Source organism: Chamaea fasciata, unplaced genomic scaffold (genome assembly GCF_029207755.1).
Source record: "Chamaea fasciata isolate MVZ Bird 193981 ecotype frontalis unplaced genomic scaffold, bChaFas1.0.hap1 SCAF_21, whole genome shotgun sequence".
NCBI classification, from domain to species: Eukaryota; Metazoa; Chordata; class Aves; order Passeriformes; family Sylviidae; genus Chamaea; species Chamaea fasciata.
The window spans coordinates 5,060,342-5,088,260 of record NW_027094106.1 but is presented as its reverse complement, the minus strand read 5'-3'; the positions used below and the strand labels follow the sequence as shown (position 1 = coordinate 5,088,260).

Below are 27,919 nucleotides of genomic sequence, written 5' to 3'. Positions count from 1 at the left end.
TGGGATATGGGATGGAGTGTGGGATGAGTTGGGATTCAGGGTAAGTTGTGGGGTGAGATGGAACACAGTGGGATGGGTACAGGTTGGGGTACAGGGTAGGGGTGTTTCTGGCAATTGCATCCCCCAGGCATGAACAGCCCAGGGCAGCCTTGAAGGGGAGGTGGAGGGGCACTGGGGAGAGCCATGAGGTGTTGGGGGATTGGGGCAGAGGGTTGTACAATAATCGGGGTGTGTTGAGGGCTGTGGGGTAAAGGATGGAGTAAACCATGGAATGATGTAGGGTGGGTTGTGGAAAGATGGAGGGGACCAATGTGAAGGATGGTGGGCTCTGTGGCAGGAATTGAGGGGGGGGCTCTGTAAAGGGTGGAGGGGGGCTGTGGAAGGAGAGGGAACTCTGTGGAAGGATGCGGGCTCTGTGCAGTGTGGAAGAGTTGTGAAGGAATAAAAGGGGGCTGTAGATGGACGGGCTGCTCTCTGTTAGGACTAGGGGCTCCGTGTAAGGATGGGGGGGCTGTGAAAGACGGGGTGCTCTGAGCCGTGCTGGGCTCTGTGAGGTTGGGGGGCTCTGTGTAAGAATCGGGGGCTCCATGTGAGGACGGGGGCTCCGTGGAAGGACGAAGGGGGGTCCATGGAAGGACGGGGGCTCCGTGTAAGAATGAAGGGGGGTCAGTGGAAGGACGGGGGGCTCCGTGTAAGGCCGAGGGCTCCATGTCAGGACGGGGGGCTCCGTGTGAGGTCGGGCTCCCGGGGCAGCGCGGCCGGCGCGGTGCAGGGTCGCCCTCCGGGCGGCAGGCGGCGCTGCGGGCGGCGGGGCGCGCTCCCCCCGCGGCGGCGGCGCTCTGTGTCGGGCGGCTCCGTGTGCCGGAGCTGTCCAGCACTTCAGCAGGGGCCGCGCCGGGGCCGCGCGGGAGGGGCCGCGGCCGGCGGGACCCCCGGCACCCACCGGCACCCACCGGCACCCACCGGCACCCACCGGCACCCCCCGCGGCCCACAGCGACCCAGCGGGGCCGGGCCCAGCGGGACGGCGGGGCGAGGTGAGGCGCGGCCGGGCCCGGGGCTGTGGGGCCGGCACGGGGCGTGGAGGGGCCGGGAAGGGAGAGGAGGGGATGCGGGGCGCCGTGGGACCGCACCGGGCCGTGGGGGGGACGCTGGGACGTGCAGCGGGTGGGGGAGGACGGAGCCCCCCCCACCCATCCGGTGATGCTGGGAGCAGGGGGGTGACGACCCCCAGTGATGGGGATTTGGGGGTGCGGTGCTGCTCCTCAGGGGGTCGGGAATTTGGGTCTGCAAAGGGACCTGGATGGAAGGGATGGGTAAGGCGTGCATCGGATTGTGGGTGCTGGGACAGCTGGGGACCCCACCGGGAGGGGTGTACCAGGGGTGTCCCCCCGTGAGGTTTCATGCTCCTGGGGGTGTGGGATGGGGTGAGGAGTCTGGAGATGAGGTGCTTTTTGGGGCACAGGGGGTCCCTCCAGGGACGCGGGTGTGCCGGGGGCTCTCCGGTGCTGGGGGAGTGGCTGGGGGGGCACCCACATCCCTCTTTTCCATGCTGGGCAGGGACAGGCTGGGACTGGGACAGTGCGTGACCCCCAGCAGTAGGTTTTTGGCTGGGAAGGACGGGGCAGTGATGATCCCTCAGCTGGTGCCTTGTGTGGTGCAGGTGGGAGACGAGGCTGAGACAAGATCCCCAAAGCCCCTCTCTCTGCTGCGTGGGGACCCCCAGGCTGTGCTGGGGAAGGTTTGGCTGATGAGATTTCAAACCCTGCGGGTGTTGCACGAGGGAAGGAGAGGGGGCAAGGCTTGGCAGAGGGGAGCCACAGCAGCAACTCCACCGCTTGTCTTTCGGGAGTGTTTTGTGCTTCTCCTTCCCCAATCAGGAGGTTTGTCCCCAGGGATGTCCGGGCTGTGCCATGCAGGGGGCTGGTGGTGAGGGGTCAGGACGTGGCTCGGGGGGAGCAGGTGGCTTTCAGAGGACACAGGTTCATTCATTCCCTGCAGAGCAAGATTTCAGACTGGATGTGTCTTGGTTTGCCTGTGCTCCCACTGCTGTAGGGTGGTCGCTTGGAGGCTGGCAGCATTTGGGGATGTCTCAGGTTGATGGCAAATGTCAAGGACCTTCTCTGAGGGTGCAGATGCTCACTGGTCTTCTTGCTCTGTGGCATGTGGATTTTTCTCTGGTAGGAGCACAGGGGTACACTCCTGCTGGGTGGGATTTTGGGGACAGTGTTTGTGTCCAAACACACTTCGTCATCGCTCTGTCCCACTCTGCCGGCATGGCCTCACACAGTGCCACCCTCTGTGTCTCACCTGCTTTCCCCTAAATCCCCCTGGCATCCCACCTGCCTCCCCTGCCCCAGGACTCATCCTGACAACACGTGCAGGGAATGTCTGGGGCTTTCAGAGCCAGAAATTGGGCAGATTCTATGGGAACGTTTGGTCCTTGATCACTGTTGGGAACTGCAAGCAAGGCTTTTGCCAGGCAGAGGGGTGCAGCAGTCTTGGTTGTCTTTGTCCCTGGTGCCAAGAACATGAGGCTTTTCCCCTGGACAAAGGGTCTTGTGCCCCAGGGGACAGATCCAGTGTTGGGTGGATGTGTGGCAGTGGGTCCTGGAGGCTGCTGGAAGAGGGAGCAGAGGGTGCTCACCCCGTATCTCTGGGCCGGGGATGCCTGCGGGGTGCAGGTCACCCTATGGGGTTAATGCTTGTGCTGAGGGCCTGCCGGATGTGGGGGGTCCCCAATCCCCAGAGCCCTTTCTCCTCCTCCTCCTTCCTGTCTCCCAGCTCCCGTTTTCCCCAGCCAGGTGGCCCGTGGCTTATATAATGTGCTCAAACCCCGGAATAGCTCCTCCCGTTACACAACCACCCAACCAGTCACGGGGGGGGGATGGTGGGGGGGATTCCCAGCTGGATGCTCCCCCTGCACTGGCTGTGACCCCCCTCTACCTGCAGCGCTCAGCCCCAGGGGCTGTTTGCCAGGATTGTGTCCCCATTGGGGAAGGTGACCTCATTGTGACAGTCATCCCCCTGCTCCTCCATGTGCTCAATAATTGCTTTTATTTGTAGTAGTTTTATTACTCCCCTTCCTCCGAGGGGTGATGGGCCTCAGGCTGACTGTGCCTCCCCCTGACTCCTTGCCCAGCAAAGCAAATGACCCCAAAGGTGCAAAACCTACGGGTGGCTGTTCCCTCTCTCCACCCCCATTCCTTATTTCAGCACCTCCTGTTTGGGGAAGGTCTGGCAGGGAATGAGAAAAGTGTGGCCAAAGGGGCACGGGGCTGGGGATCCCATAGGAAAACCCAGCACCTGGATCTGCTGCCTCTCCACTCAGCATGGGGGGATTGCTGTTGCCACGTGGATGTGCTGCTCCCTTCCCTCATCCCTGAGTCAGGAATGGGGTCACTGCGTGGCTCCTGGGGCTGCTCCCTGTCATGGTGTGACCCCTTCCCCACCAGCTCTTCTCCAGCCAGAGCTGAGGATGGAGCTTCTCAATCACCAACAGCCCAAGGGGTTCAGGCTGCGGGGCTCCAGCCACGGCGTTTTGGGGACAGGAGTAAATCCTGGCTCCTCACCCTCCATTGTGCCCTTTTCCCTGGATTGTCTCCAGGGAATCTCTGTGCCCACACCCCTGTGTGATGCTTGTCCAGTGGGGGACCAGTCCCCAACCCTGGCTCCCCCATCCCTATATCCCCAAGCCAGGAAGGAGCCCAGTTGCTTAGCAACTGTTTAGCTTCTCCACCAGCCTCCTCATCTATTTTAAAATATATATATATTTTATATATATATACATATATATATATATATATGCACAGACGTAGGTATGAACATGCAGCTGCAGCTCCTGACCCCCCAGCCAGCTTCCATATATTCTCTACTAATTGCTTTAAAGTCTGTGAGGTGTCAAATTTTGCTCAAGCAGCTATAGGAAAAAATGCCCTGGGCTTGGGGAAATAGGGATGGAAGCACTGGGACAGCTGTCACCAATCCATTCCCACTGCCCCTTCCCACAGGCATCATCCCTGTGGCTTGGGGCTGGAGGGCAGTGCTAACGAGCTAACCAGAATGGCTGCACTTTTAAAGCTAGATTTGCCTTTTTTCCTCCTTCTTGAAGGTCTGACTCATGGTTTTTGGCACTGGAAGGCAGCTCCGGAGAAGGTCAGCCCAATTAATGGCAGCAACCCCGGACTTTTCCTCCTTGTAACTCCAGCTGGGTGTTCAGAGGAGGCCTGGCCTGTTCAGACAGCCTGGCCATGGTGTTCTGGCGTATTTTGTGTCCTGAAAAAAGAGATCTGCTCCCAGCTGTCGCCACAGCACAGACAGGGAGCAGCCTGGGATGGGGCTGCTGTGCGTGCTTGGGGACAGGGTTATGATTTCAGTCGGTGGTGGTGTGTCCTGGTGAGATCCAAACAGGAAGGAGAACCATGGGGACCACCGCTCTCAGCCTCTCTGGAGTGACTGGAGCATCCTCACCTCATCTGGGCTGTCCCTGGCGCGTTGGGGCCCAGCTCTGGCATGCTCAGCACACGAGTGGTCCAGGGAGCCGCCGCGCTGGGCTGGCTGCCCACATCCCGTGCCCGCATCCCGGCGCTCGGGTGCTCACGGCCGCCCCGGCTGGTGCAGCTGGATGTGGCGAGAATTAATGGAGCACCGGCCGGAGGCGGCTTTAATTAGCACCGAGGCACGCGGAGGGGGCAGGATGCCCGGGGACCGCCATTCCCCCAGCGAGGGAGAGATGCCGGGAGAGCATCCAGGCACCCGGGAGAGCATCCAGGCACCGCCGCCCCCCCTCGCTGCCATCCCCGCTTCCCCCGGGAAGCGGCTCCATCCGCAGTACGGCGGCAAGGCCCTGCGGCTGCTCAGCGCCGGGGGCTGCGGGCACGGCCCGGGGGCTGAGCGGGGCCCAAGGGGGGATTTCAGCAGAGCCGGCTGGAGAGGGGCTTGTTCTGGGCTGGGAAATAAAAGGGACAGAGCAGTTTGGTGAAATAACACTCTTTTCACCCTCATTTTGCTTTCCTTTTGGGCTGGAGTTCTGAAGCCGTGAGCTGGACAAAGACCAGGGCTGGGACATGGGGACTGTCACACCCTGGGGCCAGCCCACAGCTTGTCTGGAAACCAGCAGCCCCAAACCCTGGCAGGATGGAGAGGATGGGCCTTGCACCCGGTGCTGGCTGTGTGACAGGGGCACAGTGCAGTGTGTCTGTCCTTCTGTCTGTCCTGGCAGTCACGGAGCTGGCACTGCGGGTGCCCAGGTCCTCCACACCCTGGGTGTGATTCAGCACGCCTGGGGTGGGAGGGACCTGGGCATGGGATGGAGGATGGTGGTGGAGGGTGAGGAGGAGGAGAATGGAAAAGAGGGATGAAGATGGGGATGAGGAGGAGAATGGAGAATAGGGATGGGGATGGAGGATGGGGTTGAGGATGATGGATGGGGATGATGGTGAAGAAGGGGATGAGGATGAGGCTGGAATTTGGGGATAAGAGTGAAGATAGGGATGGAGGATGAGGATGGAGGATGGGGCATCTCTGAACACTTCCGAAAGCTCTAATCCAGGTATCAGAAAGCACCTGCAAGCTGAAAAGCTGGATTGACCTCCCCAAGGCCCAAGGTGGCACGTAGGAGGAGGATCAGGATCCCAGAAGATGTGGGTGAATGCCTGGTTAATATGGGAAAAGAGGAATTTGCTCAGGAGCCTCCCTAGCAGCTCCAGCCCATGGTGCCAGGAGGTTTGGACCCTCCTGGGTGGCAGTAAGGGAATTTAGGGTGGCAGTAAGGGAATTTGGGGTGGCAGTAAGGGAATTTGAGAGGTGGGAATGGATGCCAGCAACTGTCCCCAGCTACATTCTGCAGCCTTTGGGAGTGTGTGGAGACACAGAGCTCACCCCAGGACGCCTCCTCTCCCTCTGGGCGAGGCAGCCGGGCAGCAGCTGCCAGTGATTGATGTTTTGTGGGTAATTACTGCAGATAATGAAATATTTAACCATCATCTTTATTATGGGGGTAGCGCCGAGCCAGGCAGGGAACCACTGCTGTTTGGACAGGGCTGTGCTGATGGCTTTGGTGCCATTTTGGTGCTGGCGGAGCCGGGTGGTCCCTGTGTGCTGGCCAGTGCATTGAGGTCGTGGTGGTGGCAGCCACACTGTGTCCCTGAGCTGTCCCTTGTGAGTGCAGGGCATGGCTGTGGTTCTCCTTGCAGGGCAGGGAGAGCACAGAGCCAGCTGGGGGACATGGGCTCCCTCTGCCCTGGTGCCTTGTCCCTATTGTCCCAGTGTAGGGCTGGCTCTGTCTGGCACCCAGGGATTTACCTGGAGCCCCTTTGGAGAGCTGGGAGGAGGACTGTGAGTGGGTTTTCCCCCATTCTTTTGTTTTCCTGCCCGTGCTGTGGCTGAGGCAGGGGGCTGCTGGCAGCTGGGTATTGCTCCAGGCTGAGGGGACATTGGGATGCAGTACCATGTCCATCCCCAGTCCAGCTCCACCTTCCTGGCCCCAGATGCAAGGGGATTTCTCCAGCTCCATCCTTTTCATGGAAACAGGGAGCATTTCCTGGCGGATCAGCATGCCTCCCCCCACCATGCAGCCTTCTCCCACAGGTACCCATCCAGCTGCCAGTTTGTCTCCAGCTACCTGCCCAGCTCTGTATCCCTCACACTCTCAAGGTTTCTCAGCAATGAATTTATCCACTGCTGGGCTCAGGATACAATGAATTCCCACGGGGAACAAGCAAGCAGAGGCTGCTGCAGAAAGCATTCTCTCCTTTCCCCTCTCCTTCCCTGAGCCCCTCTGTGGGGGAAGGTTTCTAAGTGGGGAGCTTCCCCCTTTCCCTAACCTCCTTTCAGGTTTTTGGCTTCATGTCCTGATGGGAAAAAGAGGGAGAGGAGCCCCCAAGGCAGGATTTTCTGCAGCATCTCTGTTTTCCACTCTGGGATACGGAGGGGGCTGGTTCAGGGTGGGCAGGGAGGGCTGAGCAGGGCTGTGGGGTGTCATGGGGTTTGAATTGTGGGTGCTGCAGGCAAGGGAGGACCGGGGAACCCTCCAGGTGCAGGGATGAGCATCCAGGAGTGCAGAGCCCTGGCTGGCTCCTGCTGCACCAGCAGGATCTCTCTCGTGCCTCTGCGGAAATAAAGGCTGCTGGCTCCTCTCTGCATGGTAGTAATGGGGGGAAGAAAAAAAAAGCAAAAAAAGGCCTGGTAATTAAGCACTCAGCTGCTGTCCTCCCCGGGCAGGCTTGTCAGGAGATAAATGACTGTGTGGGGCAGCCAGTGGCAGCAGGAAGGTCAGGAATGGTCCTGTGGGGATGCTGTGGGGTGGGAGATGCCTTCCGGCCAGGTTGGGATCCCTGCCACCCCAGGGAGGGCTCCGAGGTATTTTCTCTCCTCAAACAGCAAAGAAACCTTGTCAAAGCCCCTCGTGGGTGATCTGCATTCCCACCCTAGCTCTGTCCCACCTGGCATAGCCATGGAAAGCTCTGAACTGCCTGGTATCCTGGTGGAATGGCAAGACTTTTCTGGGCTTGGAACAGCGTGGATCAGCCCATGGTCCATCTGCTTTTTCTCCTTCTACTGGGCTTAGGGATGCCTCCTTTCCTGGGCCACTGTTTGCCCCATCCTCCATGGACACCATGTGTCAGCCACCCAAGGATTGGCTGCTTCCTGCGTAGGAGATGACGTGCAGGCAACACCCATCCTCTCCAGCAGGATGCCTGGGATAGAAACACCTCAGAGAAGTGGCTTTCTGGCAAAAGCTGCTTCTCCAAGCCCCAATCCAGCTTGAAGAGTGAGGCAGGAGGCTCTGCCTTTGCTCCTGATTGTTTCTCTTTGTTCAGGGCCCCAGGTGATGCCTCTGCAGCCTGGTGGAGCTGCTGGTTAAGGCAGCAGATCTCCAGTGGGAGCATCCCATGCTCAGGAGAGGGCTGGGGTGCTGGGCAGGGCAGCTGGGGCAGGTCAGGACAACAGGGACAGTGAGGAATGGGTGCTCAGCCGTGCACCAAAGGCCTGAGGGCACTGAGACAGGGCTGTGTCTGTCTGGTTGATCCAGGAGATTTGGGAGCATCTCCTCCCTCAGGCTCGGGGAGCATCAGCCTGAGCCTCAGCACAGCGGTGCTGCTCGGGAACACTTGTCCTCTTCCAGGGGTTATTTTTGGAGCCATGTGAGGACACATTGACTGTGTGGTGGAAAGAGGAGGCAGAGACACGTGAAGGTGAAGGAGCAGGGAGAAGGCAGGGGGGCAGAAGCTGGTGGGGATCCTCAGCTCCCCTTGCAGCCCACACTGGGCCATAGCAAAGGGTGCCAGCCCATAGCCAAAGAGTGCCAGGCCATGGCCCAAGAGCATCAGCAAGTGTTTGCTGCCTGAGCCAGACATCAGGATGTCCCACCACTGCAACCAAAGCAGCCAGTGCAGCTGGGAACTGCAAGGGGATATCTGAAGTCTTTGGGTCCCTAGAGAACTGTGAGGATGGATGATTGTATCTGCTCCAAACCCACACTGGCTGACAATGGGTCCAAGGGCTGGGAGGGACCCCTGCCCACCTGTCCTGCTGCTGCTGTATAGTCTTGGGCCCTGCAGACCCACGCTCAGACAGGTTTTTCCAGTACAAGGCTGGAGCAGAGCATCCTCCTCTCTTTCCCAGGAGCCAGCCTTCTTGTCATAGTGACAGGAGTAGCCCCAGCCTTGATTTGAGGACGAAGAAACTGAAGCAAGGTGCAGGGACATCTCCTAGTCACTGTCCCCATCAACCTGCTTTCAAGACTGATTTTACCCTCAGCTCCTAGCAGGGCCCCCTCACTGCCATGGGGTGAGAGGGGAAGCAGGGCAGGGACTGACCCTGACTCTTTGTCTCCCTCCCAGGCAGCCATGGCTCTCTACAACAATGGAGCCGACGTGCCTTCGCCCCAGGAAGCCTCCAACGGCTTCCCCCAGCCTGGAGCCTCAGGAACGTGGCACAAGGGCGAGGAGGAGGTGAGGCTGGTGGAGCCCAGCATGGTGAAGAAGGCTCACCGGGAAATCCTGGACCACGAGCGCAAGAGGAGGGTGGAGCTCAAGTGCATGGAGCTGCAGGAGATGATGGAGGAGCAGGGGTGAGTGGCGGGGAATAGGGGATGGGATGCTTTTGACCTCTTTGCACCTCGTTCTCCCCCTTTAAAAAATACCTTGATGTGGCAGATGTTCCCGTTTGGAAGTAAATCCGCTTTCGGGTGAACCAGCTTTGGTGGGAAATGCTTAGGAGTTCACCCAGTTTGAAGTTTGGGCTCCCAGCTTGTCCTGCAGGGAAAGCCGAAGCAGGAAGGAGGAGAGAAGTTGCTCGTGGTTGTACAAGTCATCAGTGCCACCTATCCTGTCCCCCACACACCTGGGATGTGAGATCCAAGGGGGAAGCTGGGGTTTAGTCACGGGAGAGGCTGGTTTGGGGCTTCAGTTTGCCCTATTTTCCTTCTCCTTCCCATTTTGGGGTGATAGGACCCCCTGTCCCCATCCTGCCAATACCATGGCCAGGCACTTCAAGCTGCTCCCCAGCCTTTGCTCTCCCCTTGGGAAACAAAGGGATAGGGGAAAACCCAAAGGGGCTGAGGAACATCCCTTCCTGGGTGGGCAGAAGGGACTGAGGGGCCAGAAAGGAGACCCCCCTCCCTGCCAGGCATGGCTGTGCTGTCTCTGGCAGCAGCCAAACATCCTGATCCCTCTGACAGCTCTCTAAAACCTGATGGATGGAGCAAATTCTTCGGCACACTTGGGTAGATGGGGACCGGTATCAGCTGGGGAGAAGGAAAATGGATTGAGGGAAGGCTTCGCCAAGGCTTTCATTAAGAGTGCAAGCGTGACCTAGAATTAAATTGTCTCACACAGACTGGAATAATGATTGTTCCTAATTTGTCATTATGGAAATAAATAAGGCTGACCTGGCGCTTTGGGGAGCCCAGAGCCTCCTGTCGGGTTCCCGAGCCCTAGTAGGGATCTTACTACTGGTAGTATCATTACTGCAATGGGTAATAGCAACACTGCAACCAGAATTGTTGTCATTGCTATAATTGCTTTGCTGTTATTAAGGCTATTAATAACACTGATGATGGCGATACGCCGAAATGATAATATAATTACAGTAATAATCTTGGTCAACCTGCTTAATCCTCCGCCTGCTCTTCCCCTCCTCACAGGGGCTTTCCAGGGGGGTTCCATGAGAAGGGATTTGTACCCTTGAGGTTTCTGCCTGGACCAGGGGCAGCCTCCTGGCCATGGCATTGGGGGAGTTGTTGATGAGGGCAGAGCCCCTGGATGGATGTGTGTGTCAGCAGAGGGGGTTCCGCAGGGATTTAAGCACTCCCTTGTTTCCTTAAAGGTGGATGGCTCCTCCTGCCTGTGCTGTAGCTCGCTCCAGGCTGCCTGCACTGTTATTCCCTGCCTGCAGGCTGGATTCCTTGTCCAGAAAAGAAGTGTCAGCAGATTTTCTTTCTTTCCCAAATCCATTCTATATGTCAAATGCAAAAGCAACCCCCCTTCAACGGGGTTATAAGCAACACCAGGGGAATGTGGGAGGGAAAAGGCTGGTGGTGCTCCTGCCTCCATCCCTGGAGGTGGTGAGGAGTTCCTCGCCTTGGCCTCCCCCCACAGATTTGCTAATGGCCCAGCCGCAGTGGCCCATCTGTCACCTTCTGTTTGGCCTCATGTCCCCTCTCCAAGAGCACCGGCCGTGTTCTTAATATGCTGCAGCAAATGCTCATCTCGGGCAGACATCTTCCTGCTGCTGTGGGCTGGCTGATGTCCATGGGATGGCCAAGGCCAGCAGCTCTGTCCTTGTGGGGCAGCCACTCTGCCCAGCTGGGTGCACTGCCATTGAGGGAATGGGGCAGAGCAGCATTTGGGGGTGCTACCCTGGTTTTGGGGCTCCTCATGCCCAGGTGCAAGGTGAGAGGAAGAAGCCAGGCTGCCTCCATACCCTGTTATCAGCCTTCCTTCTGTGTGGAGTCTGGCTGGGGAATTAATGAGAGCCTTTCAGCGCAAATCAGTTTGTTAATATTAATTCCCCTCTCCTTGCTGTTCCCCTTCGTGGACACTACAGGAAGGGTGGGTGTTCCCATGTGCCCTTCTTCACCCAGAGCACTGTGAGGGGCATCACTGTCCCCAGCATGGCCTGTGTGAAGTGCCAGCCTTGGGGACTGCAGGGTTAGGCCTGGCTCTGGCATCCAGTTTTCTGGGCTCGTGGCAGTGAGGCTGATGGGATGTGATGGAAAGGATGGGCCATGCGCAGCCCCTACAGAGGCTGTGGCTGAGGACAGGGACACACACAGAGCCTGACTCCCTCCCTCCCAGGGTGGCAGTGTGGTGGTGACATGAGGTCCGTCTCCCTTCACTCTCTCCCCTGGGATGATGCCAAGAGCATCTTGGGTCTCTCCACTACATCCCTCTGTTGGGATGTTTTTACTTGAGGAGGGTGCTCAGGTGCCCTTGTGCAGCCTCGCGATGTGGCACAGGACCTTCCGCCTGGGGCTGTCACCTGTCCCTTCCCAGGGACACCCTGGGGACAGCGGGGGTGCCGTGGTTTGCAGTGGCTGTTCTCAGATGCCAGGACACTGTGATTAGTGTCCCTCGTTAATCACCCTGCGGCGGCCTGAGTCAGCGCTCGGCGGTAGCGCAGAGCTGGCGCGGCTGTCAGGGCCCTGGAGCGTCACAGGGACGAGCAGGGGGAGCTCGTGATTGGGACAGAGAGGCTGGGAGTGAGCCCCACAGTCACTGGCTGCAATGGTGCCACTGCCAAGGGGGTTTGGTGGGCACTTGCCCCAGAGCCTGGGCCGGTCACAGGGAATGACGACTTCACAGTCATCCTTTTCTTTTTGCCCTTCCTGATGTCCCTTCCTCTGCCAAGCGCTGCTGGGAGAAGCAGGCAAGAGAGAGGACATAGATAGGGGTGGCAGGGGACTGAGCAGAAGTCCTGCTGTCCTCCAGGCCCTGATGACTGTCACCATGCCACTTCCCCTTTGGATTGGCCCCTTGGGCCATGTGTCACTTCCAAAGGTAGAGAGTTCCTCAGCAGGTCTGTGGGGAGCCCGTGCTCCAACCACAGCAGCCCTGACCACATCTGTGCCCATCCAGGTACTCTGAAGAGGAGATCCGGCAGAAAGTGGGGACCTTTCGGCAAATGCTGATGGAGAAGGAGGGTGTGCTCACCAGGGAGGACCAGCACGGGCGCCAAATGTAAGTCAGGCAGCTTCCAGCTGGTTCATCTGTGCCTCTCATCCCAGAGAGGCACATCCTTGATTGCCTCTGAGTGTCCATGGGCTGGTGGGAGGGTGGATGAGGGTATATCTAGGCATGACTGGGTAGATGGATGGACATGGAGAGGGTATATAGAGATGGACGGACGGACGGACGGATGGATGGATGGATGGATGGATAGATGGATGGTTGTTGGCTTTGAGTCAATGTTTGTTTGATTTGATGGTTGATTGGTTGATTTGATGGTTTGTTGGTTCATTTGATGGTTGGCTGGTTGGCTGTTCAGCCAGCTGGAGGCAGCGTTTGCCCCTCTGTGGCAGTATCCTACCTCTGGAGAGGTTAAAGGTTATCTTGCACTGGTTGTTTGGAGACCTCAGGGTGCTGTGCAGAGGCCAGCATTGCAATGCTGCTAACCCAGATGATGAAACCCAAGTGCAGAAAGTCTCAATGCTTGGCTCATCCCACCAGCCAGAGGCAGGGACCCCATGGAAGAAACTTCTCCAAGGATATCCTGTACTGTTCCTCTGCTTCTAATCACTCCTCACAGTGCCTGGTCCTGGGGGGCTACATCTGCCCTGGGAGGGGGCTTAGGGCTCAAGTCTGGTGTCCAAAGCAGCCCAGCTCCTCCTGGGGGCATGCCAGTCACTGCTCCTGCCCTGCACAGGACTGTCCCCAGCCTCACCAGGGTCCACCCCAGCTCGATGATGATTTATCAGTGCAATGCCTAATGGCCCAGGCAGCATGGCTGGCCTGGTGTGCACCATCCATCAGCCTGGAAACCAGGTCACTTGGGACAGGAATAGATGCTGCAGGTTCACTGAATATTAATGCTTCATTAGGGTCAGGAAATCAGGGCGAGGGGGGAGGCAGGGAAGCCATGGCAGCAGGGAGAGCCTCTCTCACACCACTCTGCTGGCACGCCAGGCAGGGTGGGACACAGGGACAGGGCTGTGCCCTGTCTGGATGTGGCTCATGGGCTTGGGACAGCGTGAAACATTCAGGATCCTCCTCCAGGCAGGCAAAAAACAAGGCATGGAGAAAACCTACCTGCCCAGGTCACTGAGCATCACACCTGAGGTGTTAACAAGTGGCCTTTGCGGGTGGGGGCAGGAGTCATCTCTAGGGCATCTTCCTGGCCGGCTCGTTAGGGCCAGCACTGTAATGAGCACATGGGGAAGCCAAAGGTGCCTTAAGGTTACCCTGACTGTCACCTTTACCGGCTTGGTTTTGCAAAACGAAGGGTAATCATTAAAGATTAGCCCCAGGGCTATAAATAATAGTGCTGAGCTGGAAGGAGCAGTCTCACAGCAAAGGATTGCTCAGAGGGGAGCAAAGCCAGAGGCGCCTGAGGAGGCTGGTAGGAACTGGGTCCAAAGGAGGTGGCTCTTCAAGCAGCAGCGATCTGAGCTGCTGGAGGAAATCCTGCGTGCCAAAGGTCTGTGCTGCATGAAGAGGCTGGACAAGGGGGTTAAATAAGCTTTAAATAAAGAGTCTCAGCCCTTGTGGTGGCTGGGAGAGTGCTCAGCAGAACATCTCGTGGGCTGGTCCTGTTCCAGCACCGCTCTGGGCTTTTACCGCTCGGTCCTTGGCTGCCGGGACTGTGAGTCTGAACCAGCTGGTCCTGTTTCAAAGCCAGTGCGAGAGCTCAGCATCATCTGCATAACTCCCTAGGGAAAACTGAGGCATCGAGCAGAGCTGTGACCACCTGAGTCCCTGGCTTTCCTCTTTGTGCTCTCCCAGCTCCCATCTCCAAGTGCACAGCTCAGTACAGCCCGATCCCCAAGGAGAAGGGCTTGATGGACAGGCTGGTGGGATTGCAGACAAAGGCGAGCGTGTGCTGGGCAGGGAGGGATAATTGGAACAGCACAAGGCTGGTCTTGAGCTGCTGAGCACAGCTAATGGGTGAGATGCTGGCAGCAGGCTCCAGCATGGAGCACTGCCTGCTCACAGAGCAGAGACACACGCAGAGCATTTAGCCCGCTCCCTACTCTCTTTGCCTCTTTTCTCCCCCTTCCCACGGTTGGGTGGGTGGGTGAAAGGCTGTTCCTACCTTTGGGACTTGGCCAAAGCAGGAGTCACTTGGAGAGGACCCAGCAAGCCATGGCTGTGGCACAGAGGGGAGCCTGAGTCCTGCTTGAGCGATCGTCCGTGGTTAGGGGGAGGGTGCCTCGTGGGTAGTTTCGGTCCAAGACATTTCTAATTAGGTTAAACAGCCCATGGCCTGCTGTGGCCAAAGATGCCAACACGTGCCACTGTCAGATCTGCAGTCTGGGACTGGGAGCTTCCCTTTTCTCAGGCAATGGCCAGGCTGCCAAGGGCCTGATGCTGTGCGGCTGCACTGCTCCACCAGCATCGCTGACTGCTCACCTCCATGCTGGGAACGGCAGAGGAGCCCACATCAGGTTTCTGAGGGCAAATCTCCCTTGGGAGGCAAACATCTGGGCTGGTGTGGTGCTGAGCCCCCTCCAAGCCTGCCCCAACTCTTAAGTTTCCCTCCAGAGCACCTGGATGTCATTGTCCCTCCATGGGTGAGATGCCCTACATCCCCCAAGAGCAAATGAGAGGCTCCGTGTGGGGTTTGCTCCTGGGGCTGATGGCAGAGCTGGACCAGGGAGGTGAGGCCATCAGGGAGAGGTTGGCCAGGGACTCCTGACACTGTCCTAGTCCAGCGGCCAGGCCTCTGCCAAGCCCTGCACACAGCCCCGGTAGTCAATGGCAACCTCATGCCGGTTTCCATGGCAGTGGGGAAAATTAATGCTGACGAAGACACTCAGGAGAGAGAGAGAGACCCTGATGGCTCTAGGCATGATGTCCCCCCACTCCTTCCTCACCTGGCCCTAGGAGGGACATTGACCACTACCTGCCTGAAGCTCCAGTGTTGATCTGGTGGCTCTCTGGGGTGCTGGCCTCAAAGCCCAGATCATCCTGGGCAGTTCCCACCTAAATTTCCACAGCTGGTCGTCTGCCAGCTCTTCTCACCCTTGTCCAGCCCTGCAACCCACCTGAGCTGACCCGGCCTCCTGCTCAGCCTCAGCACTTGAGCAAAGCCAAAAGGGGCTCAAATGAGGCTGAGGCTGGGCCCTGTGGGGAGATGGTGGCCTGAGTCTCTCAGTGTCCCTGTGCCAGCCTGGTGGGGATCTCTGCAGGGATTGGAGCTGCAGGAAGACCCTGAGCAGCCCTCCACCCTGGGACTTTGCTGTGTGTGGACATCAAGGGACATGACCAAGGTCCCCTGGGGATGCTGTGGCAGAGGAAATGACCCTCAGCCCCTGTGGCTGCATTGGGGCTGCCCCAGCTGCTGTGGTGGGAGACAGGGAATGGGGACCCCAGATGAATCCTGCTCTTCCTCCTTTGGCAGTGTGATAGAAAACCACCACGGGGCAGATGGGGAGGAGTATACAGTGGAGTATCCTGACTATGGAGAGGGCTGCCTGCTGCAGTGTGACTGCTCGGCCGAGTGCTACCGCGAGGACAGCGGCCACCGCGAGTACAGGTTTGTGTGGATTTTGGGGATCCATTGTGCACAGAGTCCCCATCCAGGGACGCAGAGGCCAGGGGCCTGTCCTTTCTTCTTGCCTCAACCCTGCCCGTTGTCTTCCACAGGCTGAAAAGACGCTCGAGCAGCTCCACCTCTCCTCCACCCAAGAAGAAAAAGAAGAAGAAATCAGGTCACCGCCGGAGCCGGTGAGTCCCCGGCTGTCCCTGCACTGTCCCCTCTCTCTGGAGAGCAGCTCACCTCCCAGCTCAGCCTTTTCCCAGGCTCTGGAGGGGCAAGTCACCCCACTTTGGGCGGGCAGTACATCCCTGAATGTGCACCCTTAAGAAGTGCAACGCATCTGCATGTACTGATACTGCAACACACACGTGTGTGCACGCACCCACTGCATGCACTGGTGGGACCTTGCCTGGTCCATGTACGGAAGGAGCTCACTGCCACAGGGCACAGCACCAGGCAGGACATGGCTCTAGGAAGGGTCCATCTACCCAAAACCTCCCCACTTAGCACTGGCTGCCTGGGCAGGATGCTGTCCCTAACGTCCCTTTCTTCTCTGCCTTTCCTGTGGCAGCAAAAAGAGGAAACCCGGCTCAGAGCGCAGGTGAGTGACCACTGGGCTGGGTGGGCTGTGGGGTCCCCTCTGGGCTTGCAGGCCACTGGGTATGGGCTGGCCTCTACCACCCATTGTCCCCCTGTGAAATCCCACTGGGAATTTGCTACCTTGTCTCCTGCCAGAGGCTGTGGAGCCCATGAGGTGGCAGTGAGACACAGCCAGATTTGGGCACTCCAGAGCTGAAGGCAGCCGGAGCCCTTCTGCCAAAAATCCCTTTCTGTTCCCCAGCCCAAATCCCCCAGGAAATAACTGCCATGCAATGTTCATGCATCCCATGGGGTGGTCCAGGGGAAGCAATGTGACTGGGGGTGGTGGGACCAGACTCCCCTGGGCCAGGGGGAGGAGGCTGGGGAGTCCCTTGCTCCCTGCTCAAGGGCACCCACTTCCCCTCTAGCTGTGACAGCTCTTCACCCATCCGCAAGGAAAAGAAAAAGAAGACTGGAAAGAAACACAGACGTGACAGGTAGGACGGACACAACAGCAGCCTGGGACAGCAGGGGTGGCTGGGAACAGTGGGGCTGGTTGGGGCTGCTCAGGCCCTTGGGCTGGGGTGGGATTTTGACGTGGATAAGGATGGATGCTGATGACTTCATGGGGCCATCACCTCCTCACAGCCACTGTCACCTGCCCCAGTGGCCCACCTCAGGGCCATCATCCCGTCCTCATCCCTGAAAACTGCCCAGCCCTTGCTCCCTGCTGGCCAGATCAGTGTATCTCCTTCATCTCTGCCTCCTCTTCATCCCTTAGGTCTGAATCGGGGTCACGAAAAAAGAGAAGACACAGGTAAGAGTGATGGCTACCAGGAGCCACCCCACTGCCACCAGCTGCCAGCTTCCCCTGCCAGGAGCCCCCTGTGTCCTGCCCTCCTGCTGTCCCCTCCCCTCTGCCCATCATGATGGACCCCCTCACCCCATAGCTGGACACTGCTATGTGTCCTCTGTCCTTGGACATGGCACAGGGTCACTCTGGCTCACTGTGGGGTCCCACATGGCCCCGAATGCCCCCCAGGGGAGAAGGGGGGATCCCAGGCAGCCATGGCCAGGGCAAAGCTTGACTGTTGCCCTGCTCTGCAGATACCCTCTGCCAACACTGCTATTTTAGGGTGGAAAGAGTGAAGAAAAGACAAAAGGTGCCAGAGAGGGTGCAGGGCAAAACAAGTGTGGGGGGTGACAATGGGCCTGAGCCCTAAGGATTCAAAGCAGAGCTAGACCCCTCCCTTCTCTCCTGCCTGATCTCACTCAACCTGACCCCACAGTCCCCCCAAATCTGTCTGGGATCCCCACCACGCTTTGAACCTCAATGGAGCCCAGCTCCAGACCAGGCAGGTCCTTCCCCTCACTCTTCCCGCAGCCTCGGTGCCTCTGGGGGGGCTGGGAAAGCCACCCCCAGGTGGTGCCCCCTCTCCCACGTCTGCAGCTTTCGGCTCTTCCCGCAGGTCCCGAAGCCCCAAGAACAAACGGAAAGAGAAAAACAAAGAGCGCAAGAGGTGAGGGGCCGGGCTGGCGGGGGAGCGGAGCTCTCTGTGTCCCTGCGTGTCCCCCGCGGTGGCTCAGCCTGTCCCTCGGCCCCCGGCCGCCCTCTCCGCAGGTCCCGCAGCGAGTCCCCGGCCTGGCGCTCGCACCGCCGCAGCTCCTGCAGCTCCCACAGCGCCTCGCTCTCCTCCGACGACAGCGGCTCTAAATCCCCCGGCAGGTAGGGACAGTCCGGGACCTGTGTCTCCACCAGCACACCAACAGCCCCCAGCCTCCGCGGTGGGACCCTGTGGGGCAGGGACAGAGATGTCCTTGTGATGGACACCCTTACGTGGTGGAGGGCAGGGAGGTGGGAGGCAGAGGTGTCCCAGACATGGGTACCTTGGAGGATGGAGGACAGAGGTAGGTGGCAGAGGTGTCCCAGGGGTGGGGACCCCGGGAATGGAGGGCAGAGGCAGGTGGCAGAGGTGTCCCTGAGACAGTTGTAGCGGTGGGATGGTGCTGCAGCATCTCTGGAAGGTGTGGAAACATGGTCCCCAGACGAGGGTTCAATTTTTGGCTAAAGAAAGCACAAAGTGCCAATTCTCACCCGATTTTTGGCTTCGGCGAAGCCTGGGCTGCAGCCGGCGGCTCTACTGGAGCCGGGCCAAGGGCGCGGCCGGGCTCGGGGCCGGGGTGCCGGCAGCTGACGGTGCGGTTCCCCTCAGGCTGAGCCCCAAGCGCCGGCAGGATGGCCCCAAGGGCAGCAGCGCCCGCTCCAGCCGCAGCCCGTCCTCCCCCTCGCCCCAGCGCTCGGCCTCGCCGCACCAGAACGGGCACAAGGGCAGCGCCCAGAACGGCCGCCACAGCCACGGCGCCCCGCTCCCGGAGCCCTCGGATGTACGTAGGCTTTTCTTGGATCACTCTTCGCTTCCCTCCCCTCCTCCCTCCACAGGACTGCCCCCCTGCTCTCCTCTCCCCTCCTTCCCCGCTCGCTCGGCTCCCCGCCCTGCCCAGCCGGAGCACACGGGGGAGATGCGGGGTGCAGGTTGCACCGTCCCAGCACTCACCAATCCCGCGCTGGGTGCTCGATCTCCCTGGGGGAGCCAGCCCATCACCCTGAGGCAGGGATCGGGGCAGCCAACAGGTCATCCCTCCCCCAAAGCCACACGCCGTCCTGCGGATGTCACCTCCCCGGGACAGGTGACACCCCTGGGAGGACAGCATCACCTGCCTGGGTCACCACCGGGCTCAGCACCTTCCTGAGACTGATCCCAGGCAGCCAAGAAACGGGCAAAGCAGGAACATTCTTGTTTTCTCACTAACACCAACCCTCCCTAATGCCAAGGGGCCAGCACCAGTGCTCAAGACCCCAACACCCAGACTGGCCAAGTTAGGGTTTGGAGGAGATTTGATGATGGATGCTCAGATTTTAGGACCTTAAGGTCCCCGTGGCAGGTGACGTTGGAGCTGAGCATCCCCAGCTCTGCCTCAGCATCCTAAGGGTTTTGGTGAAACCTTGGGGGCTGGTCCCTTGCTGAGTGAGGCAAAACCCTAACCCAGTGGACCTGGAGGGCCAGCCCCAGTTTAACCAGTACTGGGACGGTGAGGAGCCTGCCTTGGCTGAGGGGAAGCTGGAGGCAGGGCTGAGAGAAGGCAGAGCACTGCAGGACTCCACTAACGGGGCCCACACAGGTCCCCACTTGTCCCAGGGAACTTTATTCCCACAGGTGAGGTCCTGCAGGGATACTCCTGGGCTGGCAGCACCCAACGCTGACACCCCATAACGAGGGTGTCAAAAAAACCGGGGTCATCCACATCCCCCTCACCCTCCCCAGCCCAGCACCCCCCAGCAGCACCCAGCACCCTGCCCACCTCTCGGGGCACCTCTCTGCTTTCTTCTTTCCTGTGGTTTCGGCTGGGGCGTGGGGGGGTTGGGGTGCCGAGGCGCCGCCCCCGGGCGCCCGGCTGGCCCCGCTCTCCCCCTGTCCCACCCCAGCATCGCCCAGGCCGCCGAGCTCCCTTGGCTCCCCGGCACCAGCGGGACTTTTCTCCAACAACTTTCTCTCTTTCTCTCTCTCTCTCTCTCTCTCTCTTTTCTTTCTCTCTCTGGTTTCTATTTTTTATTTTTTTTTCTTTTTAATCCCATCTGTGTTTTTCTTTAGCCTCCCATTTGAAAAAAACCCAAACGGTAATATACACTTCCATTTCTTGCTCAGCAGAAGCAGGGACGAGGGGGAGGGAAGGGCAATGAAACGTGCTTTTTCCCCCACCCCCTTGTTTTAGTTTCCTTTCTCATGATTTCTTTTCTTTTCCCTTGTGATGTACAGAAATGCAAACGATATATATTTCTCTTATTTTTATTTTCCCCCACCCCGTCGTCGTCGTGTTGTTCTAGAATTTTTTGCTTTTGTGTGTGTTAATGTGGAGAAGAAAAAAAAAAAAAAACAAAACCAAAACAAAAACAAAAACCTGATGTGTTTTCTAAATATTTACGACCGCTGAACATTGTACTTCCATTTTCTATATTTTGAACAAGGAATTTAAAAGGGAAGAGAACCCAGCAGCTCTGCACTGCAGAGGAGCGAATTGCCCTTTCCCTCCTCAAATTGGCGACTGCCCGCTGTCCTCAGCTGGATCCTGCTGCCGTGGCGAGGTTTTCCTCCCCGACTGCAGGATGAGGCCGCTGGGTGCGGGGTTATCCAAGCACTCTGCGGTCATCCCACATCCTGAGTCCCGACAGGATGAGTGCTGAGCACCCTCGGTACCCAGCCCCCTCCCCACCTCCTGTCGATCCCCCAAAATCTCCGGGCTCAGCCCGTCAGCCGGGAGAGCCGTGCCCACCCCAGCACCCCCAGAGCCGCCGGGAGCCAGGGGTGCCCCGGGGTTACCTTCCCTTTTAAATCCCCAGTCCTGTCTCCATCCATCCCTGCTGCCTTCCCAGCCTTCCTCTTGGGTCTCTCCTCCTCCTCCTCCTCGCCCACACGCACCCTCCAGCCCCTCTCTCTCTCTCTCCGGTTTTCTTTGGGTCGACATAACCCGACATCCCTCGCCGTGTCCCACCTTCATCCATCGCCTTCCCTGCATGTTATCCGGGACTTTGCCATGTTGTAGAGTGACTTTTTAAAGACTGAACCGCAGCCTGATCGGGTTACAGACACCAGCCAGCCACCCCCCCGCCCCCCCCCCCCCCAGCGGCCCCACCGTTCGGCGGCCGGCCGCAGCCTTTCCATTGAAAAACAAACAAACAAAAAGATAATAAAAAATCAGAAGCTGAAGAGACCAATTTAAAAACTAATTTTAAAAATTCTAAGCAAAGCAAACGGGATTAGCCGAGGGGTCTGGATCGCCGTACTAAAGAGTCCTTGTCTTTTTCCCATTCTGCCCTCCAAATGTGGAGATTATTGTTTTCTTTTTTTATTATTGCATTCCTGTCACTGCCAATTTCGAAGGTAGGTATTTTGTCCACCTCTGCACGTTCACTTCTGCAGATGAGCCTGTTGAAAAGCACCGTAGCTTGATTTAATGTTATTTTCTCTTTCTGACTTTCTTTCTCCTTCTTTCTCACTCTCCTTCTCTGTCTCTCATTTTGTCTCTTTTTGGTGGCTATATATAATTTTTTTTTATTTGTATGGTTTTCCCCAGTTAGCTGCAAAGCCATGCTCTTCTCTTACGTTCTTTATTTTTATACTTTTTTTTGCCCTGTCCACGTAATATTTTTTTCTTTCTTCCCCCCCTTTTCTCTTCCCCGTCTCCTCGTGCTGTCGGTAGAATGCATTTCTGTGTCTTTCAGCCCTCCGAATTTGTGTTCGTTTCCATTCAGGGGCCGAGCACGGCTGTTCCCTTTCAGTCCCCCATTAGTGGCCGGGTAATGAAGGTGAATATAATCAAGGAGAAATAGGGGCAGTGGTCACAGGTAGAAATGGGCACAGAGGGTTTTGGGGTGGATGGATGGGGCAAGAAATGAGAAATCTGGGGAGATGTGTGGGTTTAGCCCCTCTTCAGGGGGTAAAAACTCAGCTCAGGGAAAAGACTAAGGGAGGCTGCAGTAGGGAAAGGTTTAAATCTTCCCGCGTGGAGAGTGAAGGCAGGTCCAGGACATCCCAGTCTGCGAGGGGCACCATCCCAGTCTGCGAGGGGCACCCTGCACTGGTGTCCCAGCCCCACAAGTGCCCAGTGTGTGTTTTCCCTCTTAGGCCGAGTCTTTGGCAATTTGGCTTTATTTGGGATGCTTTTACCTTTGTTGCCTTCCTGCACGCCAGGGCAGGAGACTCCAGGGTTTGGGTGGGAACCCTGCATCCCACAGCCCGGGCCCACGGCATGGCCAGCCAGTGCCAAAATGCCACTCTGGGAAAGAGGAACCTCCTCTCTTTCTCTCTTCATCATCCTCTTCTTCTTCATCATCTTCTCTGCTTTAATGTTCCTCTCCAGGGATGTGGGGCTGGGCATGGGCTCCCCTGTTCCCCTATTCCGGGGCTGCTGCATCCCTCTGGAGCAGATCCATGCCTCCCAGTGCTTGCAGGGCAGCTGGACAGAGCTGATCATCACTGCCAGCCTCCCCCTCGGTGCAGCCATTGCAACAGCAGCTGGTTTTTAATGAAAACCCCAAATCCCCTCATTTTGGCTGTAGCTTGCTGCTCTGTGGCTGGACAGATTGGCCTTTCCGTGGGGACAAGGGGGTGATGGGGTGTGGAGCAGTCTGGGATCTCTTTTGCAGCATCTTCGTGGTGGTCTCCAGAATCCCAGCCCTTCACCCTGCCCCCTTCCTTTTTGGGGAGAGAAAAGTGGCATTGAGAACACAGTGGGATGGGTGGAGAGAACCTCAGCCTCAAGGATTCACTGACCATTCATTGGTGTATTTGGGCAAGGGGATGGTGAGGAACAGGGGTCACCAGCCCTGGGCGTGGTGGCCCAATCCTGGCACCACCTCGATACCCCTGAAGCCCCTTTGATCCCCTCAGCTGGACTCAGCCATGCCCTGTGCAGGATTCACCCTTCCAGGGATTCTCAGGGACCTGGCACTGGGCTGTGGCCAGGGGGAAAGAGACTCCAAAGCCCCCCAGGCTGACGTTTGCCAGCTCGGTCAGGACTGGTGTTGCAGGAGCCGTTTCCACACGTCTTTTTGGTCTCCTGGTGTTTGCAAAGATGGGGGGAACACCCAGGCAGCGTTTGTGGCTCAGAGGAGCTCAGATATTTGGGAGCCTCAGGGCTGGGCAGAATCCCTTGAGGTCTCAGTGAGAGCCTGGCTCAGGGCTTGGCCACGGTGGTGGCCCAAGGTTTCCCCTCCCCGTAGGAGAAGTGAGTTGGTTTGTTTTATTTCTCCTCTCTCTGGCTCTGTCTCTGTCTCTCCTCCTTCTCTCGCTCTTTCTTTCTCTCTTGCATTTTTGTGAATCTAATGATGCACTTATATTGCCCCGCTTTTCCCTTCTCTTCATACCTTACCTACTAAAGGAGGAAATGCCACTTTTTTGGTAAGTGGATGTTAACCAAGAGGGACTTAAAAAAAAAAAAAAAAGCATATAATGGAAAAAAAAAATTTAAAAAGGAAGCAGAAAGCAAAGTCTGTGTTGAGTGCTGATGAGGACTTAGCAGTTCCCTGCAGAGTCACAGCTAACAGCTCAATGCGTGTCCCAGGAAGAGCTCAGAGACATTCGTTTATCTCAGTAACGAGGACATTTGTGAAGTTTTGCTTTGTCTTTTATTTATTTATTTTATTATTTTTAAAATTTGATTTGGATGATTTTCTACTTTCTTTTTTTGTTGGTTTCTTTTATGCCTTCTCGCCCCCCGGCCCCCTCCCCTGCCTTGCCCTCCATTGTCGCTCTGTGCCGTTTTTTCCTCGTTTCTGGATTTGTTTTAAGCCGAAAGCTGTACTATTGATAAAAACTACACGTATCAGAACATATATCTCTATATATGTGCATGCCTCTGTGTGAGCAGACCCCATCACCTTCAGCCCTCTTTGGTTCGACCCTTTCCCCTCGGCTCAGTCTGATTTACTCTGCCCCACTGCCCCACCTTCCCTCCTCTCATCTTTTCTTTTTTTTTCTTCTTTTTTTTTTTTTTAATTTCTTTTATTTCCCCCATTTTCCTTCCTTCGTTTGGGTTTTATCCCACTTTTCCCTTCCCCTTTCTTGGTCGGGGTGGGCGGGTACCAGGGTTTGCTTTATCCCCTCTCCAGGTGTTTTTGGGGGAGGGGGTCGTTTCTTTCCCTTCGAGCTCTCCCTCCCCGACGACTTGGGGTTTCCTTGGATTTATTTAGTTTCCTCCCATCCCACCCCTTCCTTTGGGTTTTTATTATGATTTAAGTTGAGTTATATTTTTTTGGCGTTTTGCATGCGGAGGTTTGCATGACCCACGTTGTTGAGGGCGAGAGGAAGGTGCAGAGTAGCGTCTGTGTAGCCTGCCTTATGCGATGTGCATTGACGTTGTGATCTGCGCCCCCGGCCCGGCGCCCCCCGTTAAAATCCCCTTTCTCCTTCTTTCTTGTCTTCTTCCTCCCCTTCCTCCTCTCCCTCCTTCTCTCTCTCTCTCTCCCCCTTTGCCAGAGGCCGGCCTCGGCGTCCCCCTCTCCGCGGGCTCACGGCAGGACGGAGCCGCCGTCCCCCCGCACCCGGGGGGGCCGACACGGCGCCCGCAGCTCCCGGTCGCCCACGCCGGAGCGGGCCAAGCACGGCCACCGGCATCGCTCCCGCAGTGCCTCGCCGCCGTCCCGACACCGCGGCCAGAGCAAGGGGAGGCCCCCGGGCCCCCGGGAGCCGCCGCCGCCGCCGCTCAGCCCCGCCGGCTACAGCAGCGACTCGGAGGGCTCGGCCGGCTCCCACCCCTACCACCCGCCGGCCGGGCCCGACAGGAACCACGGCGCGCACGGCAAGAAGTAAGGGAGTCCCCGGGATGGGATCCTGTCATCCCTGCCAGGACATGGGAGCTGGGCTGGGGTGTTTGGGGTGCAGCTCCCTGCGGGCACCTTAAATCCATCCAGGCAAAGCCCTGGGGGCTAAGCTGGGGAACGGGGCTGGGTTGGGATGCTCGAGGGATGGGCGTGGGAATAGGGGTGGGAAAGGGACAGGAATGGGGATGGCAATGAGGACGGAATGGGAATGGGGATGGGGACAGACCCTGGGATGGTGATAGGGAAGGGATGGGCTTGGGGACAGGGAAGAGCCACGGTGGGTCAATGCTAGCGCACTTTGGAAAGGGTCATCCCTGCAAGGGATTATCCCACTGCGAAGGGCAGTGCCTGGAGGGTAGCATGGGATTACAGCAGCCCGCAGGATGCAGGACCCCAAGCAAATGAAAGCCCTGTGCTTTACAGTCAGGGATGTAGCCCAGTCGAAAACTGGTGTCATGTAGGTGTTCCTTATGGGAACCTGGGGTCTCTGCCAGCCAGGACGAGGTGCGAGGCGGTGCTGGGATCTGCCTTCACAGGGTGAAGGAGCGGCACCACCGCGGCCGGCCGAACAGCAGCTCGGAGTCGTCAGCCAAGCACTCCCGGCACGCCTCGGAGCGGAGGAAGAGCCCGTCCCGCAGCCCGGGCCAGCGCAGCAGCTCCTGGAGCTCCAGCGGCTCCCTCTCCAAGTCCCGCTCCCGCTCCCGGGAGAAGAGAGCAGGACGCAGCCGCTCCCGCTCGCCCTCGCCGAAAAAGCCAGCCAGCAGGTCAGGCCCGGGGGGGGCAGCGGCACGGGGGACACCGCGGGTGCCAGCAGTGGGCTCAGAGGGTCCCGGCTGCCCGGGGGCTCGGGGAGGGGTCACAAGTCATTGTTGGTCACACTGGAAAAGCCAGCTCCAGGTGGGAGTGTCACCCGTGCAGGGAACTGCTGTCACAAGGTGTCCCTGCGTCCCACACGGGACCCCAGCCCATTCCCTGACCATCCTCCTCCTCGCCGGGGTGTAGAGAGAAGGACAACGAGCCCCGAACACGTCACGGTGATCCCGATCCCGCCCGCCCTCGGCGCCGCTCCAGGAGCTACTCCCCCATCAGGAAGAGGAGGCGTGACTCCCCCAGCTTCATGGAGCCCAGGAGGATCACCAGGTGCGTCCTGGCATGGGGCAAAGGCTCGGCCACGGCCCGGGCTGAGCTCTGCTGCCAGCTGACCCCAAAGGGTCTGTGGGTGGGTGGACAGATGGATGGACACATGGACATACAGGTGGATGGATGGATGGATGGATGGATGGATGGATGGATGATGGATGGGTGGATGGATGGACATACAGATGGATGGATGGACAGATGGATGGGTGGACGGACACACAGACAGACATCAGCAGCTCTGTGGATGCACAGATAGCCCTGAGGATGACTGGGTGAATCAGCTGGCCCAGACAGATGGGTAACCAGGCTGCCTCCAATACTGTGACCTTCTGATCTCTTCCTATTTCGAGGCATGAAAACAGGAATTAATTTTAATCCGCCTGTGCATACTCCAGCAATACGCACGTCCGCAATCACGTCTCTCCTGCCCTCCAAAAGCTGGTTTCTCCTCCTTGGGATCCTATTGCCTCAGGATCCTGAGCTGTAAGACAGGCAATATTTTGTGCCAGACGAAACACTGTGTGCATATGTAGCACCTCGTTAAGATGCAGCGCTGGTGGCGGGGCCGTGCCGAGCCGAGATTACCTCCTTCCTGACCTATTTGTCTTTCCCACTATCAGCCGGGAGATCAGGGGGGGCTGGATTTTCAGAAATCAGCCCTGCCTCCCTGTGGGAGGGATTTTGTTTTGCCTGGGCAGAACTGGAGTTGTCAGGAGGGAGGACAGGAGAAAGACAGGAGGAACACTGCAGAGCCCACGGGTTAGAGCTCCCCACTGTTCTCCCTGATGGATGCCCTGGAAAGAATGGGCTGGGAAACTGCTCCCAGCCCAGGTTCCACTGTCTGGTTTTCCACCCCTCCTGCTCCATCCTGGTTTTACCAGGATGTCCCCAGAGAGGTGGCAGGGCTCGGCTGGGGAGCACAGTCCATGGTCCCTGTGGGGTCTGTTCACCACATCCCCATCCTTGGGGTGGATGGGGACGGCAGACCCTGCTCTGCTCGGGGTTCAGGAGGAGCAGAGCCATTTCTGTGAGGCGTAGAGGATGCTGTGGGGAGGGGGCAGCCAGGGAAACACCCCCAGCCCCCCTTGCCTGTCCCATAGCCCAGCCAGACGCCTCAGGGCTTTTCTTTGCCCTCCTGCCCTGTCCCCAGTTCCCATCACGCCCCTCCACCGTGTGGTCCTACCTCAGTGATGCCAACTTCTCCTTTTCCATTTCATCCCAAGGTCCCTCCCGGAGAGCATCGCCGCCAGCCTGGCTCCCAGGGTAACCTTCCCCCTTCCTCCTCCTCTTCCTCTTCCTCCTGGACCCCTCTGTGTCTCCTCACACCTTAGGATGGCCTCAGCACCCAGTCACTCTCTGGTCCCACTAACACCAGGCTGGGAGAAGGGACAAGGGGCCGACTCCTGATGTCGGTGCCCCCTGTGTCCCCCCACCCCACTGTCCCCGTGTCCCTCCTCATCCTCAGGCGCCAGCGGGCTGCAGCTCGCCTCCCGCTAATCCCAAACGTCTCTTTTTCAGCAGCTTTCAATCTTTGGTGTCTGGGAAACACAAAAGCCACATTAACCTGCTCACTTTCTGCCCTCGACGCTGCCTAATCCAGGACTAACACCCCGGGGGAGGGGGCTGGGGAGGAGGAGAGGGCTGGATGGAAGGGGAGGTGATGCCGGGTGGCCGCATCCTGGCACCCCGCAGCCGGTCTGAGGCCGGCCGCTGGGACGCTTGGCTGCCCTGGGTGGATGCTTGGCCATGCCGGGGGTCCGGCGCCGGATCCCCTTCCCCGAGCACCCGCCGGGGGCCTGACTCAGCTTCCCTTTTCCATCTGCAGCGCCCGCAAACGTCCCATCCCCTACTACCGGCCCAGCCCCTCGTCCTCCAGCTCGCTGAGCACCTACTCGTACAGCCGGAGCCGCAGCCGCAGCTACGACAGCTACAGCTCCAGCCGCAGCCGCAGCCGGACTCGCAGCCCCCCCAGCCGCTCCCGCAGCCCCAGCCGCAGCCCCAGCTACAACAGCCGCAGCAGCTCGGAGAGCGCCGGCTTCTGAGCCCCCCCGGCACCCGGCCGCAGCCCCCCGACAGCCCAGCTCTGCCCCCTCCATGCCACCTGCACCCCCAGAAGGGACGGGACC

At 58.4% G+C, this 27,919-nt stretch overlaps 1 protein-coding gene across 1 annotated transcript; it reads left to right on the top strand.

Annotated features, from left to right (window-relative positions):
- The first annotated feature begins 803 nt into the window (after positions 1 to 803).
- Positions 804 to 27,919, top strand: SRRM3 (serine/arginine repetitive matrix 3). The gene is made up of 15 exons (XM_066201945.1): positions 804 to 1,035; positions 8,842 to 9,071; positions 12,079 to 12,180; positions 15,560 to 15,694; positions 15,805 to 15,885; positions 16,269 to 16,298; positions 16,705 to 16,773; positions 17,058 to 17,093; positions 17,746 to 17,796; positions 17,898 to 18,002; positions 18,490 to 18,661; positions 24,310 to 24,638; positions 25,190 to 25,417; positions 25,656 to 25,793; positions 27,619 to 27,919. Exons 2-15 carry the CDS (start codon positions 8,848 to 8,850, stop codon positions 27,833 to 27,835), a joined length of 1,917 nt encoding a protein of 638 aa, XP_066058042.1. The 5' UTR covers positions 804 to 1,035; positions 8,842 to 8,847; the 3' UTR covers positions 27,836 to 27,919.

What these genes read in the sequence shown, in the direction of transcription:
- SRRM3 (XM_066201945.1), top strand. Translation starts at nt 8,848, where the DNA reads ATGGCTCTCTACAACAATGGAGCCGACGTGCCTTCGCCCCAGGAAGCC. An exon ending in GAGATGATGGAGGAGCAGGG is followed by an intron (nt 9,072 to 12,078) that starts GTGAGTGGCGGG and finishes GTGCCCATCCAG; the next exon opens with GTACTCTGAAGAGGAGATCC. An exon ending in CACGGCGCGCACGGCAAGAA is followed by an intron (nt 24,639 to 25,189) that starts GTAAGGGAGTCC and finishes CTGCCTTCACAG; the next exon opens with GGTGAAGGAGCGGCACCACC.